Source organism: Ceratotherium simum, chromosome 16 (assembly GCF_057802395.1).
Source record: "Ceratotherium simum simum isolate JZ-2026a chromosome 16, ASM5780239v1, whole genome shotgun sequence".
NCBI lineage: Eukaryota > Metazoa > Chordata > Mammalia > Perissodactyla > Rhinocerotidae > Ceratotherium > Ceratotherium simum.
Window position 1 is genome coordinate 61,804,016 of NC_141915.1, and position 18,004 is coordinate 61,822,019.

An 18,004-nucleotide genomic window follows, 5' to 3' on the forward strand; every position below is an offset into this window, starting at 1 on the left:
AATGTGGTCTATTCATATGACAGAATATTTTTCTGCCTTAAAAAGGAAGGAAATTCTGACGCATGCTTCAACATGGATGAACCTCAAAAACATGGATCTTGGAATAAGCCAGTCACAAAAGGACAAATATTGCATGATTCCACTCACATGTGGGACCTAGAGGAGTCACATTCATGGAGACAGAAAGTAGAGTGGTGGGTGCCAGGGGCTGGGGGAGGGGATGGGAGTTGTTTCATGGGGACAGTGTCAGTTTGGGAAGATGAAAAGGCTTCGGCAGATGGGTGGGGGTGACGGTTGCACAACAATGTGAACATGCTTAATGCTGCTGAACTCTACACTTAGAAATGGTTAAGATGGCACATTTTATGTTATGTATATTTTACCACAAACAAATAAATGGCTGCATTCATGCATACGTACACACATACTAACTACACAATTTGAAAGAAGGAAAAGGAAAAAAAAGAATGGGTGAGAAAAATGACCAGAGAGCTACAGGAGTGACTCCCCACACCCCAGTGCCCACGTCCCTTTACCTGAAAGGGATGAAATGAGAAGCTAGGCTCTCCCGCCGCACACTCACTTGTCAATGACGGCATTCTTCTCCTTCAAGGCGTCCATCTGCCTGCGCTCAGCCCTGCGGAGCTGCAGTTTGAGGGTCTCGCAGTGGGCCTGCAGCTCCAGAGCCCTTGCCTCCAGCACCCGCAGCTGCTCCACGTGGGCACCCTTCACCGCCGCCAGCACCTCGTCCCTTTCCCTGGCCCAATGGTCGAGCTCCTCATGCCTGAAACACAGCGAGTCCCAGAGCACCTCACGCAGGGCCCCGCTCTGAACCCCAGACCCAGGAACCTCTTTCAGCGTTTCTCACCCTTTCTGTGCTATGGGGGTGCTGTGCCCATGTTGCATCCTGAACGTGTGCTCCTTTCTGTAGGGCAGGGTCTGCCTATTTATCTTCCCAGCAGCAAGTTGTTCATTTGCTCATCACTCCTCACACGTAAACACTGACTCAGTAAGCCTTAGATGCCAGGCCCCTGGCCTGCTAAGCGAGCGGTCCCCACACCACCAGCCTGGGGCGGTGCAGGTGTGGCCACATTCTGCCGTGACCTGCTCATGCACCCAGGTGCCCACTCAGCCTCAGTCTTCCCATCCAGGGCTGAGAATGCTGATGCCCACCCCACCAGTGCTGGCGAGCATGCTGCACCTGGGAGGTGCTCCTGTGCGCTGGACACCAGCTGAGGGCACGACCCCTCTCTCCACTGCCAATGGGCACCTGTCCAGTGGACTGGAAAGCAGTTTCCAGCTACACATCTGATTCAGGTGAAAAGGCAGTAAACAGACCCATTTTTTAAGAGTTTTTCTTCTCAATTTGTACATATTGCACAAACATCATGGCAACAAAACAAAAAATACAAGAAAAATGGCCCATGATGCACCACCCATCACCTCTCCTCATTACGAGGTATCTTCATAATCATCATAGGTGGCGTTTTATATACAGTCACCATGACGTTTCTCCAGAAAAGAAAGGCAGCTGAAAGGGACGGACGCCACCCCTGCCCCTCCTGGGGTCTCCCGGGCCCACAGGGCACCAGGCCTGGGTTCCTCCCAACTGAAGGCACTCTTCCACGCCCACCCATCCTCGATCTCCCCTCCCCCGTGAAGCCCACCCTGTCCCTTTTCAAGCACCCACTGCACCCTGCTGGCCTCACACATCTCAGGTTGTGGGGGTCACTCTCCCATTGCTTTCTCAGGGTCACTGCCCAGGGGCCGCCATCTTGCCTATGTGCCGGGGGCCCCATGACACCCAGCAGTGGCAGGCACACAGAGAACCCACTGCGGCCCTGCCAGGCACACTACCCCCACTGAGGGATAACACACGCCTCTCAACGGCAAGAGAAGGCTCTGGAGAACCATGAGAGCATAAAGCCAGGAGGGCAGAGTGATTCTGCCACAGTAATTTAAAACGAAGGTGACCATCACCAAAGTAACAACTGTCGCTGCCATCTAAAACTGACAAATTGGTTAATAACACTTTTAGTTTCAAAACACTAAAAAGCCTAAATATCACGGAGAAAATCCTGCACAGAGCGTAAAAGCAGATCCAAAGTAGCGAGTTCGCAGGCCAAGCGGGCCCGAGCTGGTGGGACCCTCTGTCCTGGACCATAACCTCGCTGCCCACGGCCAGTTCTCCCTCCTGTACCAGGGGCCATCAACATCGGGAGCCAGAAATACTCACTTCTTCCTACACGTTTCCTTTTCTTTTCTCCTGGTCAGCTGCACAGAGTGAAGCTTACCCTCTAAGTCTTTTATCCTAAAAAGAAATATTTGTGGAAAAAGTGGGTAAGGGACTACGGCAAAGCCAGCCTGCCACGAATAAGCCAGGACAGGCAAAAACCTCCAGACTCAGAGCCCAAACCTCAAGGCACGGAGCTAACTCCACCCAAGAGAGACAGGAGAGGCTCCGCACCGGGCATCTCTCACCGTGGTGAGGTCCCTGAGCTCCCAGGCTCTGTGCTGCAGCCTTTTCTCCAGCTCCAAGTTGGCCATCTCGGCGCTCTGTAGAGACTCTGCTGCCTTTGCTCCAGCTTCCTTCAGAGCCACAAGCTCTTTGTTCAATAGTTTGACCTTTGAGAGACAAAAAGAATTCAAAATGAGGATATAATTGGAACAAACTGAGGTGTCAGAGGTGGGCATTATTACCCTTTCATCAGCATCGAAAGGGAAAAAAAATGAGAATTCAAGAAAATGAGAATTCAAGAAGCAATAAAACAGAGAGAATGTCCTCACGCTCCCACAGTGAAAACTCCCAGGAGACTTGTGACCTGGAGAGCACACTACACCCCACAACGGCCTGTGTGTGGCCAAGCCCGTCACTCTAACAGACCAACGAACAGAACTCCACTCCGCTCCAGACACAAGAGTGGAATATTGTGTAAATACTGGACTCACACATGCAGGTGGAGGCTGTGAGAATGGGGCTCCCTGCTGAACAACGGCACTCAAATCAACTTTTAAATAACCTCTCTAGGCCTCAGTTCCTCGACTGTAGGATATGATGACGGGAACGGCCACTGCACCCAAATCAGTTCCTACGTGGAAGCTGTGAGGTCCTGGAGGGCACATCTTCAGGAGTTTGTAACTGACTCCCACAGCAGAGGGAGGTGGGGGCAGGGCCTGTACCCTGGACGTCCTCCAGGCCACCCACCCCCTGCCGCCCTCCTCTGACAGCAGTGCCTGCCACGCTGTGGAGCACAGGGTGGCCCTCACACGTCCCGCCTGCCCTTTCTCCCCTGGCACTCAGAAGTCCCCAAAGTGGCCTTGTGAGGGTCACAGTGCGGCAGCCCCAGCCTCGAGGTCTGGATCCCTGCTAGCCCTGGCTGACGGAGGGCAGCATTCCTCCAGGGCTGGAGTCAGGGGGACCCGTGCAGAGAGGGAGAACTCGGGCCGGTGCTCCTGGGAGAACTACCGTCTGTGCCAGGAGGTGAGACTGGGGGTGGGGGTTGCCTGGCCTGGGCTCCAGCCACATAGAACTGCCAGGGTCCCTGGGGCCCCCGGCTGGCCGAGCGCTGCCCCTTGGACTCCGACACTGTGGGGAGGCTGGCAGCCTGGGGGACAGGTCCTTGCCGACCACTAGGGCAGGGTTTCCATCGTACCAACACCTGGCTGGATGCCGGCCCAGGTATAACCAGTCGGAGCCGGGAGCGCCAGGCCAGGCGTCATCTTCCACTTCCTCGTCCTCCTACACAATCGCAGCATCCCTCAAGGCTGGTCCTTGTCTCAGTGCTACAGGTCAGGTGTGCATGCTCCTCACGCATGCTCTGGCAATATGGCGGCTAGTGCTTCAGAGGAGCCATGTTCACAGAGAGGTGGCTAGCACCGAGGCCAGGAGCACGAGCTTCAGGCAGGCTGCTGCCCACCCGCTCTGGCCTCCTCTGCTGTAAATTGGGGGACAACCAGCACCTCCTCATAGGCCCATTCCAAGGCACTCACGAGAGGACACAGGCCAACGACAGCGTTTGCAGAGTCTCGGGCATCTCGGCCAGGATCGGGTGGCAGTTCATCCTGGGGGAGGCACTTCCACGAGGTCGGGGAAACTGGACCCGAGCAGCGGCACCAGCGCTCCTCTGCCTGGGCAGAGTGACGGTCACTCCTGAGCAGGGCTGGCAGCAGGTGCGATGCTGGACACTGCTCCCCGTGGCACCCCCAGCTCCGTGTGGCGGAGACCTCAGTCCATGAGCAAAGGAGGAGGCCTCTGTGTGAACCCTAACTCACAGTTCACAGGCCGCCTCACACTCAGGAGGAGCTTCCCACTTATGATGAGGAAACTGTCACAGCCTCCCGTGAAGGGTGTCCCCGTTACCTTGAGCTCGTGCGTTAAGACCACGTTGCTCATGCCATCGGCCCACAGGCGGAATTCGTGCTCCCTCTTCTGCGTTTCGCATTCAAACTCCAGCAGCAGCTCCTGGAACAGAAAGGGCTCAGGGTGAAAGGTGGCCACTGGGGTCCCAGCAGAGACCCACCACGCATGACCAACAGGCAAATGGTCAGGAAGCGGCAGGATGCAGAGGTCCCTGGCAAAGGGAGCCCCTCACAGGCACTGGAGAAGCGACTCGGAGAAGACAGCAGAAGCGACAGCAGGACCCACCATCTGTAATATCTGCACAAATGGCGTCAGAGGGCTCAGAGCCTGAGTTTGCCCCCATGGATGTGGATCTGCCTACTTCTCCCTCTAGTCCTATTGGCTTCTGCTCTGCACAGAGTGAGCCACTGGCCATGGACAGACAGAGAGTTCCTGAAGGACTTACAACGAGAAACGTGAGGCCCTGGGACCCCCTTTCCCAGCCCCCGCCCAGACCACCCACTTTTAACGGTTGTCCTGTTGCTCCGTCTATGTCTCCAAATAACACGCTCACGCCACCATTCCCTGTGTCAGTGTTCCGTGCTGTCCGTTGGTTCCTTGCTACGACAGGCAACGGTTGAGCAGCCCACACCTCCCAATGTGGCCATCCTGGCTCCGTTACACCCGGCTCTGTAAACACACAACATCTTCCAAGCTTCACCCACAGGCTGAAAGGCCAAGAGTGGATAAATTATTAGGATGCTAAAATTATTCACTGCTCACCCAACAGTAAACAATGATCACAGTTCATGTCTTACACAGCTCCTTGCTTCTCCTGGAGTTTTGAATTACTCTCCTCTCTCTCTCCTGTCTCTGCCTATCTGTCTCTGTCTCTGTATGTTTGCCTATCTCTGTCTGCCTGTCTGTCTCTGTCTGCCTGTCTGTCTTGGTCTGCTTGCTTGTCTGTCTGTCTGTCTGTCTGGTCTGCCTGCCTGCCTGCCTGTCTGTCTCACTTGTCTGCCTGTCTCTCTCTCTGTCTGGTCTGACTGCCTGCCTGCCTGCCTCTGTGTCTGTCTCTTTCTCTGCCTGTCTGTCTTTGTCTGCCCGTCTCCGTCTGCCTGCCTGCCTGCCTGCCTGCCTGTCTGCCTGTCTTGTCCCCTCATGTTTCCTTAGTGGTGTCCACTTCCCAAGACACAGCCCACGGCAGGACCCTTTCTTCTCCTGCAGTGCTGTCCTGCTGGGGCCCTCAGTCTCCACGCTCCAGTCTGGCTACTCCCTGGGCTACTGCACAGCTGTCACCCGGGACCGCCCTTCACAGTTCCCCCATGCAGTCCCCAGGATTCCTCGAGGCCATCTTCCTCTCTTGGTTTACTCCTGCAGGGAAGAGCCTCCTTCACCCACCTCTGAGCTCCCATCAGGGTAAGAGTGAGCCTGACATGGCCCTCTCCGAGGGGGATGGAGCCGGGAGCCCAGCCCCTCGGGCCTCTCTGTCCCACCTCCACTTGGAGCTTACAGGGAGGCCTGAGGCTGCCAGCCGGCGCTGTGACTGGCGCCACCCAATCTTCGGGACAGGGAGTCCACTCAGCTCAGGTCAGGAGCTGCACACCTGCCTGGCGATAAATGCACAGCTGGCTTTCTCTCATTCTCTGAAGGTCGAGTGGGGGCCTTGTGCAGAAGCACAATTGAAAACACATGTTTACTGTTTTTATCCTTGGAGAAGCAAAATGAAGTATAAAGGGTCACATGAGTAACACTTACTGGAACCAGAATACAAAAATCATTGACATTCACTCATCCTAACGCATTACAAAATAATGAAGCATTCGGTTTCTGCTCAAAGTTCTGCAGGCTGCGTCGCTCAAGGGGCAGGAAGCCCTCGCGCAGATGGAGCCCAGGCCAGACTGGCAGGTACAGTCGAACCCACGAACAAGAACTTCCCACTCTCCCAATGCGCTGCTGCACCCACGTCTACTCCTAGCCCCCACCTCACCCTGGAGACTCGAGGCTCATGCCTGCCTCTGGGCTACCCTCTTCCCTTGCTCCTGGGCACCCCTCTCCTGCTAGCTCTCCCTCCCCTGCCCGGACCCTGCAGTCCTCTGGCTGACGTCTCCTGCCTCCCCCATCCTTGCATTCAAGGCTCAGCCTGGACGGCTCTTCTGTCTACACTCGCCCTTTGGTTGATGCCCCAGGCTCCCAGCTCTGTACTCCGTGAACCCCCAATCTGCAGCGGGCAGTCTCCTCTTCCCCAACACGCCCTCCTAGAAGTCCAGGAGCCACCTCCCATGCAGCCTGACCAACCGCCCTCCCCATCCTCCCTGCACAGTTCCCCATCTCAATACACGGCAAGTCACCCACCAGGTGCTCAGCCCCAACCAGCTGTGTCCTCGGCGCCTGCCTCTCTCACCCGATCCGATCCATCAGCGTGTCCACGGGCTCTGCCATCTAGGTGTGTCCAGAACCTGCTCTCTTCTCCCCGAGGCCTATTTGTGGCCCAAACCCCCACCTCTCACCTGGGGCTGCAGCAGCCTCCTTGTGGTCTCCCTGCTACCCCAGCCCCACACTCTGTCCTCAATACAGCTGCAGACGATCTTCCTAAAACTCAACTCAGCTCATGGTGCACCTCTGCTCAAAGCCCCCAAGAATTTCTCATCTCACTTGGAGCAAAGGCCCATCCTCACGAGGGCCTGTGAGCCCCACACAGCCGCCCCCACCTGGGCCCCCTGAACTTGCTCCCTGAGCACATGGGCGCCTGCTGCTCCCTCCCACACCCCTTACCACCTACAGACTTTGCTTACATGTCCTCTTCTCATAGTGCCACCCGAACCACCTTATGTAAGAAGTCAGCCCCACCCACCCTGCCTCCTTGTGTCATGCAGGTGACAACGCCCTTGGGACGCTGCAGCTAGAGACAGTCCTATTCAGGTGTCGACTGTGTTAGCTCACTCCCAGGGCAGCCGGGGCCTGACGCCAGAAACTGTGAAGGTGCCTGCCACCTGCCTTGTGTTCAAAAAATATTTCTGAGATGAAGAAATGAATCAATTAATCATTCCGTTTCTCCTCCAGTGCCTTCTACTCCTGTGACGGCTAACCAACACAGAAGAAGCTTTCCTTAAGCCCACAGTCTATGACTTGCAGGTCTAATAAGAGTTAAACAGACTAACTCAGGTCCCATCATCTTATGTTTCATTTTTCAAGAGAAAAATCACCATCACCACTGAATCAGTTCTACCTCTGACAAGTCAATAAGGGATACAAAGATCTTTGGAAGCAAGGGCCGGGAACCCACTCAAAGGAAGCCACATTGCTGATGAGCACTGAAGACCCTGGTTCGAGCACTGAAATGGTAAGAGGAGGGCAGCAGAGAGGGTTCAAGCAAAGGCACACCGCACCCAAGAACTGGCAGGGCTCAGACTGTTCCGGAACCCACTAGACAAATGCCACCCGAGATTCCGGCAGCAGCCATGGGTAGAACACCAAAGCTGGAGAGTTTAAACATCAAGTTTCCTTCCTCCCAGAGACAGGCTGGTACAAAACCAACATTCCCGACGTCCGTGAGGGGTTCTCCTCGTTGATGTGGGAGCTCAAAGCCTGAAAGAGCTGGAGTCAGAGCAGAGGTTCCAAGTGTGGACACCCTGGGAGCCACCCAGACAGCCAGCACAGCTGACCACAACTCCCCCGGGGCCACTGCTGCCCCAAGTGCCACCGAGTGCCTGCCTGCTAACTGGGACGATCCGCCACTGCCCAGAGCCTTCTGAAACTCCTTCTTTGGAAGTGACGCTGGCGCCACTTGAGGAGACTCCTCACTACTCACGTAAGTCACAACTGGTCTTTTCCTGATCACCCAGCTCACGCCCCAGCTCGGTGCTCTAACGACTTGGGGCTCTTTCCAAAAGTCAAACCTGCCCATAACAACCAAAGTTCTTTGGTCACCAAGAATTCCCACAGAAAGTCCTCTGCAGGAAATTTCAAGAGCTCTAAAGGATGTTCTGAGCAATGGCAGCATCATGGACAATGAACTTCCAGCTTCCAGCGGGGAAGGAAAGAGCGATATGTTCTGGGACACTAAGCCTGGGCGTTGGCGGGGCCTCCGCCTCCTCCTTCTCGGCCACGGTTGGCAGACGCAGCCACGCGGGGAAGTGCATGAAGGTCAGAAGGACAGTCGCGCCTTTCCGTCCTGATTGGCCCTGTGCCTCTCAGGACGCTGTCCTGTCTAGGGCACTGATGTTGTGCCACGGGACAGCGGGCCAGGCAGTCAGGCCTTACTCCGCCAGCATGACAAGTCTGTCCTTCTTGAGAACTGCTGACCCCAGTACCTAGAACAGAGCCAGCACACACAGGCACACCGTACAAATCTGCCCCATGGCACCTTCCCGGAGAGACAAGGGGACAAGCTCAGAGTTCAGGGGCTCTCAGCATCACTCTGAGAAGGGGCAGACGGGGACACAGCACAGGCTGACTTCTCGATCCCGCTCCTTCTCCGACATCACGGACATGAGTCTAAAAATAAGGTGTGAGTAGTTATCCCGCAGCAGGATAACAGCGGCTAAGAGTTCACAGGCTGGAGGCGTCTTGGACTCAAATTATAGATCTGCCACTTATTAAGGGGATCTTGGGTGGTTACCTAATGCCTCTGGACCTCACTCCCCCATCTGTAAAATGCAGATCAAAATCGTGTCTCTGTCGTGACGGGCAGAGAAAGTCACACACATGCATGTGGAGACAGTTTTCATGAACACTGGCTGTTGCTATAACAACATAAGCTCAGCACACCCTGGAAGGAGACCAAGGGGACCTCGTCACTCTGGCACCTGCACCCACTCAGCCCACATCACCCCTGCACACATGCAGCCCGTGACACTTGCACACACACTGACCACGTCTCCTCTGCACCCATGCAGCCCCACATCACCCCTGCAAGCTTGCAGCCCATCAATCCTGCACACATGCAGCCCGTCACCCCTGCACACACGCAGCCCATGTCACCCCTGCACCCATGCAGCCCCATATTACCCATGTAGACACAGCCCCATATGCCCCCAGCACCCACACAGCCCACGTCACCCCTGCACACACACAGCTCTGCCAGATGTGGAATCCAGCCATAAATGTGGAGGAAATCCTGAGACCAAGCCCCAACACAGTGCAGACTCTCAGAGGTGTATCCTGCATTTCAACGACACTGAGGAGAAATTTGGGTGACAGGTTTAAGTGTCACCCATCAGTTGACACATCTATACTTAAACTTACGAATACTTGTTGTTTTGCTGAAAGAAATACAGCTATCACAACTTGAGTTCCCAGCTCTTCCTACAGGAAATAAACTCAAATTTTAACTTTGTAATACTTTTTCCTATGATAAATAAGGGAGAAAACGTTTATTCAAATTTTAACCTTGTAATACTTTTTCCTACGATAAATAAGGGAGGAAACGTTTATTCATTTCGGAGAAAAGAGAACACTGTGGGAGTTACTCTAGGGAAAGAAGACACCCCATCATCTTTCTCTCCAGACCATCACAGAATGGAAATCTGCCCCAAGAAGTCCACTTTGATCCCGTGGATACCACACAGTTAACAAATGGTCTTTCCCTTAACCTGGAGCAATTGTGCTTTCAAAGTGGGCGGGCAAGGCAGGCATCTGAGAAGCGACTGGACTCCGCATGCCTTACCTGCCTCTGCAGAGCAAGTTCGCCATCAAGCTCCTTAAGTCTTCTCTCCAGCTTCCATTTCAGGTTTTCATACTGTTCCCGCTGGTGGTCAATCTCACTGTTCTTGTCACTGCGTAGAAAATGCAGCATTAAGAAAAGCCATACCAGTGGTCACCATCGGACACACGTACAGGTAAATTTTACAAACGTGAGCTGGCGCTTTGCTTCTGCAGGGGTGGCTTCCACGGGACCCAGGGGGCAGCAGCACTTTCCCCCACCTGGACCTGTGTACTGCCTGTAAAAGACTACAGGAAATGGGATTCAGAGTCTCCCCATATAATTCCCAGAGTGTCCAGGATACAATCCAAAGTCAGCAGTCGTGCCAAGAACGAGGAAAAACTCAATGTGACTGAGAAAAGACCATCAACAGACGCCAACACCAAGATGACACAGATGTTGGAATTATCGAACAAAGATCTTATTAAAGCGCCACCATAAAATGCTTCCACAAGCAACCTAGTATACTCTGAAAACAAACGGAAAAGGTAAACTCTCAGCACAGAAAACATGACAGAGAATTACATGGAAATTTGAGAACAGTGAAGTACAATAACCAAAACAAAAGGCTCACTGGATGGACTCAACGGCAGGATGAATACGGTAGAGAAAAGAATCAGCCAACTGGAAGACAGAACTACAGAAATTCCCCTGAATATTATCGGAATAACCGAGAGAAATAGACTGGGGGAAAAAACACAAAAAATAGAGCCTCAGGGACGTGTGGGACAATAACAAAAGATGCAACGTTCATGTCATCGGAGTCCCAGAACGCTAAGAAGAGGGTGGGGCTGAAAAGGTATTTGAAGAAATAACAGCTGAAAATGTCCCAAACTTGCAAAAAGAATGAGCAAAAGACCTGGGGAGACACTTTACAAGATAACATAAAGCACTTTAAGGATGCTTTCAACACTCTCAAAAACAGCTGGGAAAGAAAATCAGTATTTCCGTGGAGGGCAACTTGGCCATATGTGTCACTGTGCTAAAGGCACCAGCCTCTGTACCTCAAGTGCATCACGGCGCAATTCTGAGCAGCTTCTGAGCCAAGGGGGCTCTGCACCCACTGAGGCGGGTCTCTTCTTCTTGCCCCTGAGCTGCCGCAGACAGCCTCCTGCTACGGAGGAGCGCTTCCCGCTGTCCCGCTGGCAGCTCTGTGCCCGTCTGAGGGAGTGAGCCCAGCACACACAACAGAGGGCCAGGGAGCAGCGGCTCCTGCCAAAAGGCTGTGGCAGAACTCAAGGCATGACACGAAGAAGAGGTGCCACAAATGGAGGGGAAGTGCTGGAAGCCACGGTCAACAGTGTGCCCAGGACGACTCCACTCAGGTATGAAACGTGAGGTCTCCCGGAGAAAACACAGCAGACCCTTCAGGTAGTTTTTACTTTCTGCCTCACCATCTTCGGGGTGAAATGACTTTCTACAATAAGAATACATTACCTTTGTGATTTTAAGAAAGTACTTAAATGCTCTTTACCTTAGAAGAATATGTAACGACAGGGAAAACTCTTCAGGATCTTGTCAAGTGAAAACAGAACCTGCAGTACGCACGCTGTGGCTGTGACATCCACGGACACACACATCACACACTCAGAGAACAAGCCCTAGCAAGACACACTCTGTTAACCTGATATGGGGAACACACGTTCTGAAATCAGGGGGAGAGGAAGCACAAGATTTGTACACGAACCTGTCTTATCTTTCTTTCTTCCTGTCTCATCAAAAGACCACCACCAGGATCACTGAGCAGTGCTGAGGAGGAGGCCGTGACACGTGAGCAAGTTTCCAGAGGCCCAGCCAACAGGACCCTCTGACCAGAGCCTCAGGTTCTTAGTTGACTTGCCTCAAGTCGGCTCACTTAGTTTTGAAATTAATATATATTTCACATCATTCAAATGATTATAAGCTCAAGTACGTTTTATTACAATGATAGAGATTTGTAATTCATGGAAAAAATTCCACATATTTCAACCACTCTCCAATAATTTCACTTGTATCAGAATCCAGAAAAAGACAACAGGGTGTTGTCTTGTCTACCTTCACTCAACAAACACTGATTCAGGGCGGGCGCCCAGGCAGCACTGGGGGAGCCGAGCGGGCGAGCCGAGCGGCAGGTGCGTGGAGGCCCCAAGCGCTCCAAGGGAGAGAGGAGTCTGCCTGCCCCTTACCTGTGGACCCGATCCAGCTCCAGGCAATGCTCCTGCAACTTCAGCTGGTACTGCTGCTGCACGTCTGCCAGCCGCCTGGCCTCCGTGGTGAGCGCCTGCCTCAGCTTGGCCACTTCGATCTTGAGCTCGCTCACCTCGGCCTGCCTGGCCTCCTCCAGCCCTCGGGCCTGGGCGAACACGGCGTCATAGAGCTCCAGCTCGCAGTCCCGCTCCTCCAGCACCTGCAGATTGTAGACGAAGTCCTCCTGCAGGCGCCGCAACTTCCCCTGCGCTTCCTCCAGCCGGTTCTGCGCCTCCTGCAGGGCTGCCTCCTGCAGCTGGGAGCGGTGGGCCTGCAGCGCTCTCCACTCCTCCTCCTTGCGAACCAGCAGCTCATTCAGGGCCTGCTCCGAGGGCAGCGGCAGCATTGTGGCAGCTGCAGCAAAGAGGAAGTGGGCATCGGGCTCAGCGGTACTTAGGGGCTCACTGTCCTTTCGCAATGCCCACCTCAGATCCCAACCTACGGTGATGGCTGTCACGGAAGTGGGGGGATGCTCTGGGCCAGTCACTAGCTGTCTGGTCACACTGTGAAGCTGGGAGAGCCACGAGGCACCTCCCCTCGGCCCAGACCCCAAGGGCTCTTTCCGCCCTATCGTCACTTTACAGCAGAGGGAACAGGCAGTAAATCCAGGATCACGGAGGAAGAAGAAGGAACCAGAGGAAACACCGTTTGCCACCTACAAGAGCTCGGTCCTTACAACAGACTCATGAAGCGCTCTCCCCATTCTGCAAATGCGAAAACTGAGGCTGCTAAGTAGCTGAGCTAGGACTGGACCGCGGCAGGCCCCTGAGAGCCAAGCCCCTTCCTGCCCCACGTTCCTCCCTCTCCAGCTGGAACTCAGGCTCCTGGAGATTCACCACCCAGGAGCAGGTTCCTTTGTTCTTTCCTTTCCAATCCATCATGGACTCATATTTTTGGAAAACTCAATAAAAATAAAGTGCTAGGAAAAAATGTAAGAAAAAACCAAACATATATGAGCTCAATTTTCTAATTATTAGATTCACCAGCATAAAACAACTTCATCAAATTGCTAACAAGTGTCTAAACACCTCTTGCTGCCCATGTGTCTGTCAAGGACAGGGGAAGACACAGAGGGCTGCTCCTCACCAGGGCATGCTAGAGACCACATCACTGTCCCAGTCTCGTCACCTGGCAGAGAACGGGTGGATTCTGACACCCAAAACTGCTAGGGCGGGACTCCGGGGATGGATGGATGCAAATCGGCCCAAGACGATGGGGGCTGGGTCCCCCACACAACAGGCCCAGAGGGCAGGCGCAGAGGCTAGACTGAGTGCCCCGTCATCATCCGGGGGCCAGACGGCGGTGCGCAAAAGATGCCCTTCTCTGAGAACGCCCAATACCCCACACTCTGATCGCCGGCCCTCACCCTTCAGCTTCAGGCACTCTGGATCTACAATAATTTGATCTTTAAATGTGTTTACGGATGTAATCAATGAATTACAGAGAAACTACAGACACTGACTTTAAAAGCTTGGAATTCAGTAAAAATGGGAGTTACTGGCTTCAAATTCAGTCGGTTGCCAAGTATTTCCCCCAAGCAGACAGCTGAGGGGCTTCCCCAAGTGTGTCCTGAGGTCACCTCAGACTCTGTTCTGTCCCCCAATCCCCGGCACACAGAAGGTGACAACAAGTGTTTGCTTCATTCCTGAGCAAACACCCATATTCTGTTATAACCAGAAAAAGTGATACTAGGTAATGTAATTCTCACAGACACAGTAAGCTTTCCTAAATTCACTCATTTAACAAGTGTCTATTCAGCACTTACTAGAGGCAGGCACTGTTCCACCAGCTGGGGACACATGTGAGGTCCCCGCACTGCCCGGCTGTCACCCTCTTTGAGGCAAGACAGAAGCAGGGAAACAAATGGGAAGAGGAGGTGACTCCCCACATCGAGAGTGGTGGTGGTCGGTGGGGTGGGTGGAGCAGGGCTGCTCTGGACAGAAGGACAGAGTGCAGGAGGCCCCGGCCCAGAGGGCCGGGCAGGAAGGGGCCCTGCCTAGCCTTCAGGAGGCTTAGGCATCCTGCTCCGCCTGTGGTCCCTGTGCTGGTTGCAGGGCGCTCAGGACCACTGAGAAATCAGGGTTACAGCAGGTCAGGCCGGCCACAAAGCTCAGGTAAAGCCCTGGCGTGGAATAACAAGGCAACGTGGCGACCTCCACGGTCGGGGTCTGTAGTGGTTCACCCTGAGCACGGGGCCCAGCCTCATCAGAGCAAAGGGAACAATGCCCAGGGTGTGACACTCCACACGCAGGGCACAGAAAGAAGGAGGGTCTGGAGTCAGCGCTTCCAGCTAGTGACAGTCTCTGAGATATTGCTTCACAAATTACGACAGGGCCAAAGACTGCCAGAGCTGCAAGTAGGACCCCTTAACAGCTAGTATTGTAGTTAAGAGGAAAGAGTTCCAGACAAACGATGAGTCCCAAGGAAGTATGAAAAGGAGCTACGTGGAAGAGAAAGAACTTCCCAAACACAGTGGGCTCTGCAGAGGGGCTGGCCTTGCCCTGCCCTTGCCCCAGCTCTCCAGCAAGCTGACTGCACTGCCTACCTCCTGGATAAACAGGGAAGCAGCAGGTGAGGATGGTTCTGCCCACCCCCATCTTACCCCTTGCCAAGATGACCAGATCATCAAAGCAAAACACATCCAAGTCAGAGGTGAACCTGCAGGTCACCTGATCCGCAGATGTGACAGTGGAATTAATCACACTTCTGTTCGGCTGACCACAAATTTGGAGCAATCTGTTTTAGAAAAAACATTTCATCAGTACTTAATTGGAAAAGCATTACATGACCTCCATAAAACAAAAGCAGTTGCAGACTCCAAAATTTATACAAAAGGACCATCCGCTCAGGCTAAAAGTCACGAGATGCTTACAAACAAGCCCATTAGGCACACTGGCTGGTCAGAGACACATCCGAAGAGGGGGTTTCTTTTCATCTCCTTCCCCGAAAGGATGCAGCCCCAGATGGGTTTGGCTTTCCACTCACCACTACTAGGACCAGCCCCACCACTCGTAATGCACAAGAACCCAAATCTACTTCAGTCAGGAACATTGTCTTCTTGTTGCTCTGTAAATACATTTAATGAGCTGAATTTACAAAATATTTTCCTGGGACTTGAAGGAAAGTCCAGAGGTGGCTCATCTGCTCTGCACTCAAGACACCGGACTCGACGCTGCCACCCTCTGGAACCCCAACGCGAGCCGTGAGAGCCAAACTCAGCACGCATCATCTTTAAGGGGGGCTAGGGAGTGAAAATTACGGGCCTGTGACCCCAAGGCGTCTTTCTGTCCTTCACTGACTGCCAAGTGGTACTCAACCATTTGTAAAAGCTGAAATAAGAGAGTTGAGCAACAGAAAGATCTTAATCCCATCACTGGCACTTGGTGGAGGTGAGGGGCACCACTCCAGGGCAGGGCATGCAGTGCTTTTTTATTTGAGTTTACATCTGCCAAATTCCCTTGCCGCCGCCCCCCCCCCCCCCGCCACAATGATAATGAGTAAATGAGAAATAAAATGGAAGAGAAGCTGAATAGTGCTGTAGTTAAGAGCTTAGACTCTGCTGACTTTCACAACCACATAAATGTTTCTTTCACATAGGGAAACCGAAAATCAGTAAAGACTCAAAATGAAATACAAACAGAAACAAGTGAACCTAACTTATCACAAAGGAATAACATAAACACACTAAAGCAACTCTGTCAAACAGCACTTTGACTATATGTTCTAGGGACAAAAGCAAAACAACCGTGCGTAAATACTATAATCTACTTGGTAGGTTTGCTTATGCATTGGCAATTCTGAGACTACTGTATGCATAGTCTAGCACTGAGCAAGTAAGTCAATCTACTGAGGAAAATGGGAGCCAGATTCAGAGAGGAAAAGGACTGTGGAAGGAACCCGCTGGTAACAGACTAGAACTGGAGGTGTTGAGGTAAACTCACAGTTTTTAGTAAATACACAGATATGGAGACATAGAAACAGATCCCGATGTATGTGGTGTACACAAATACATGTTTCCTAGCTCCACCCACTGAGAAAGCTAAAAAGCAACCGCACTCCAGTAGCAGTGAGCACACCTGCACCCACATCTGGGTTTCTCAACACCACCGTCTACACTAAAAGAACCAGCACTCCTTAGAGAAATGACCGATTCTGGGCTAGGTCGAGGAAACCACAAGGTGAGCCTGGAACATCTTGTGATGCCAGAAAGTAAGGAAGTGCTCAAAAAGGCTGAGGACACAGAAGCCAAACCCCCTTAAGGGGCTCCTAATGCCCAAATCCGGACAATCAGGGCAACAAGAGAGCGACAGCAATGGGTTATAACCTATGGAATAAAAACAAAATATCTGTACCGACACAAATAACTCACTGAATAAACAGAAAAACGGGCAGAAGGGGAGGTTCTCTCTCACAGCAGAAGTCCAACTCATCAATGCCAAAGGAACCACCGACATGGGAAAATCGCCATTTGGCAACTACGACATTCATTACCGTTTCAGGAAACTCGCACTGCCGCTGCTGAAATGAGCGAGCATTTCCGTAGCCTCCAAGGATCTCCCCACAAGACGGTTATCACTCACACGGGGAGAACGGTCACCCCATGACGGAGACACCGCCCAAACCAGCGACCAAAGTCCAACTAAGACAAGCGGCATCACGTGCCTCCCGAGAAGACGCACTGAGAACACAATTTCACTGTCGAGGTTTTCTCACCCAAAACGCATAACTGAAAGCACTCGTGAGCAAACACCAGATAAACCCCCACTGAGAGCCTTCTATGGAACACGGACGCGTGACAGTCACAGCGGGACTGAGGAACTGCTGCAGCCTGCGGAGGAGCAGGGAAACACGAACGGTGCTCGCGGGACCCCGTGAGCGAGTCCAGGCGCCAAAGGCCCCCGCCGCCGAGCCTGAAGAAACCCAGGGAGCAGACCGCGGTTGCGTCAGCGCGAGTGTCCTCGTTTGCTGAAGAAACGGTGGCAAGGCGAGCGGAACGTTCTGGGGAATCTCGGCAAAGGTACAGGGGAAATCTTCGCACCCCTGTGGCAACTCTTGTCAGTGCCAAACAACGTAAGAACCCCACCCTCGGCCAGACTGCCGCGTCTGAGTCCGTCCTCACCGGCTGTGGAGCTCGGCCGCTCCGCCCCCGCCCCGCAGTCTCCTCACCGCACGGCCCACCTCGCCGGGTCCCGGAAGGCCCACTCGGAAGCAAGCACGGCCCCGGCGGACTCTCCAGCCACCCCCGTCCCGGTGCGGGCCGCGGGGTCCACGCCGGGCGCAGAGCTCCGCAGGCCCGGCCCCGGCTGGGCGTCCGCACGCAGCGCCCTGCCCGGCAGGGCCGGGAAACCCCGAGTTGCTCTCCGGCGAGCGACCGACAAGCCGCGAACCCAGGCACGTCCGCCGTCCGCGCGACGACCCCCGCGCTTCGGCCCGAGGCCCCGCCCGAGCCCCCCGCGAGCCGGCCCCGTCCCGCGGCGCCCGCGCCTCACTCGGAACGCCCGCTCCGAGCGGCCTCGGGTCCCGCCGCGTTGCCATGGCGACCCGAGTCCGTTGGCCGCAGTCCAGGCGCGCTCGGTGCAGCGCTCGGGTCCCGCCGGCCGGAAACGCTAGCCCCGGCGCCGGGGTCCCGGGCCGCCCGGCCCCGCGCGCAGGCGCCGAGGGGCGCGCGGTGGTCCCCGGCCCACCCGACTCCGGGCGAGGGTGAGCCGAGTGAGAAGGGCTCCAGACCGTCGCGG

General features: G+C 54.1%; 1 protein-coding gene across 4 annotated transcripts in view; it reads right to left on the minus strand.

The window, feature by feature from the left end:
* The window catches only part of CCDC57 (coiled-coil domain containing 57), a 141,722-nt gene extending 124,039 nt beyond the window's left edge, over window positions 1-17,683 (minus strand). For 2 of the 4 annotated variants that reach the window (XM_087441841.1, XM_087441842.1), the window contains exons 1-9: window positions 16,761-17,382; window positions 14,872-15,005; window positions 12,209-12,623; window positions 10,008-10,116; window positions 4,361-4,462; window positions 3,991-4,128; window positions 2,468-2,625; window positions 2,237-2,311; window positions 584-784 (exon numbers count right to left, since the gene is read on the minus strand). In XM_087441841.1, coding sequence (XP_087297967.1) covers window positions 584-784; window positions 2,237-2,311; window positions 2,468-2,625; window positions 3,991-4,128; window positions 4,361-4,462; window positions 10,008-10,116; window positions 12,209-12,623; window positions 14,872-15,005; window positions 16,761-16,924 — 1,496 coding nt within the window. In that variant the 5' untranslated portion in view covers window positions 16,925-17,382. Of the gene's footprint in view, window positions 1-583; window positions 785-2,236; window positions 2,312-2,467; window positions 2,626-3,990; window positions 4,129-4,360; window positions 4,463-10,007; window positions 10,117-12,208; window positions 12,624-14,871; window positions 15,006-16,760; window positions 17,383-17,435 lie in introns of those variants that run through there. The other 2 variants (XM_087441839.1, XM_087441838.1) reach the window with 2 other exon arrangements.
* Window positions 17,684-18,004: the final 321 nt, after the last annotated feature.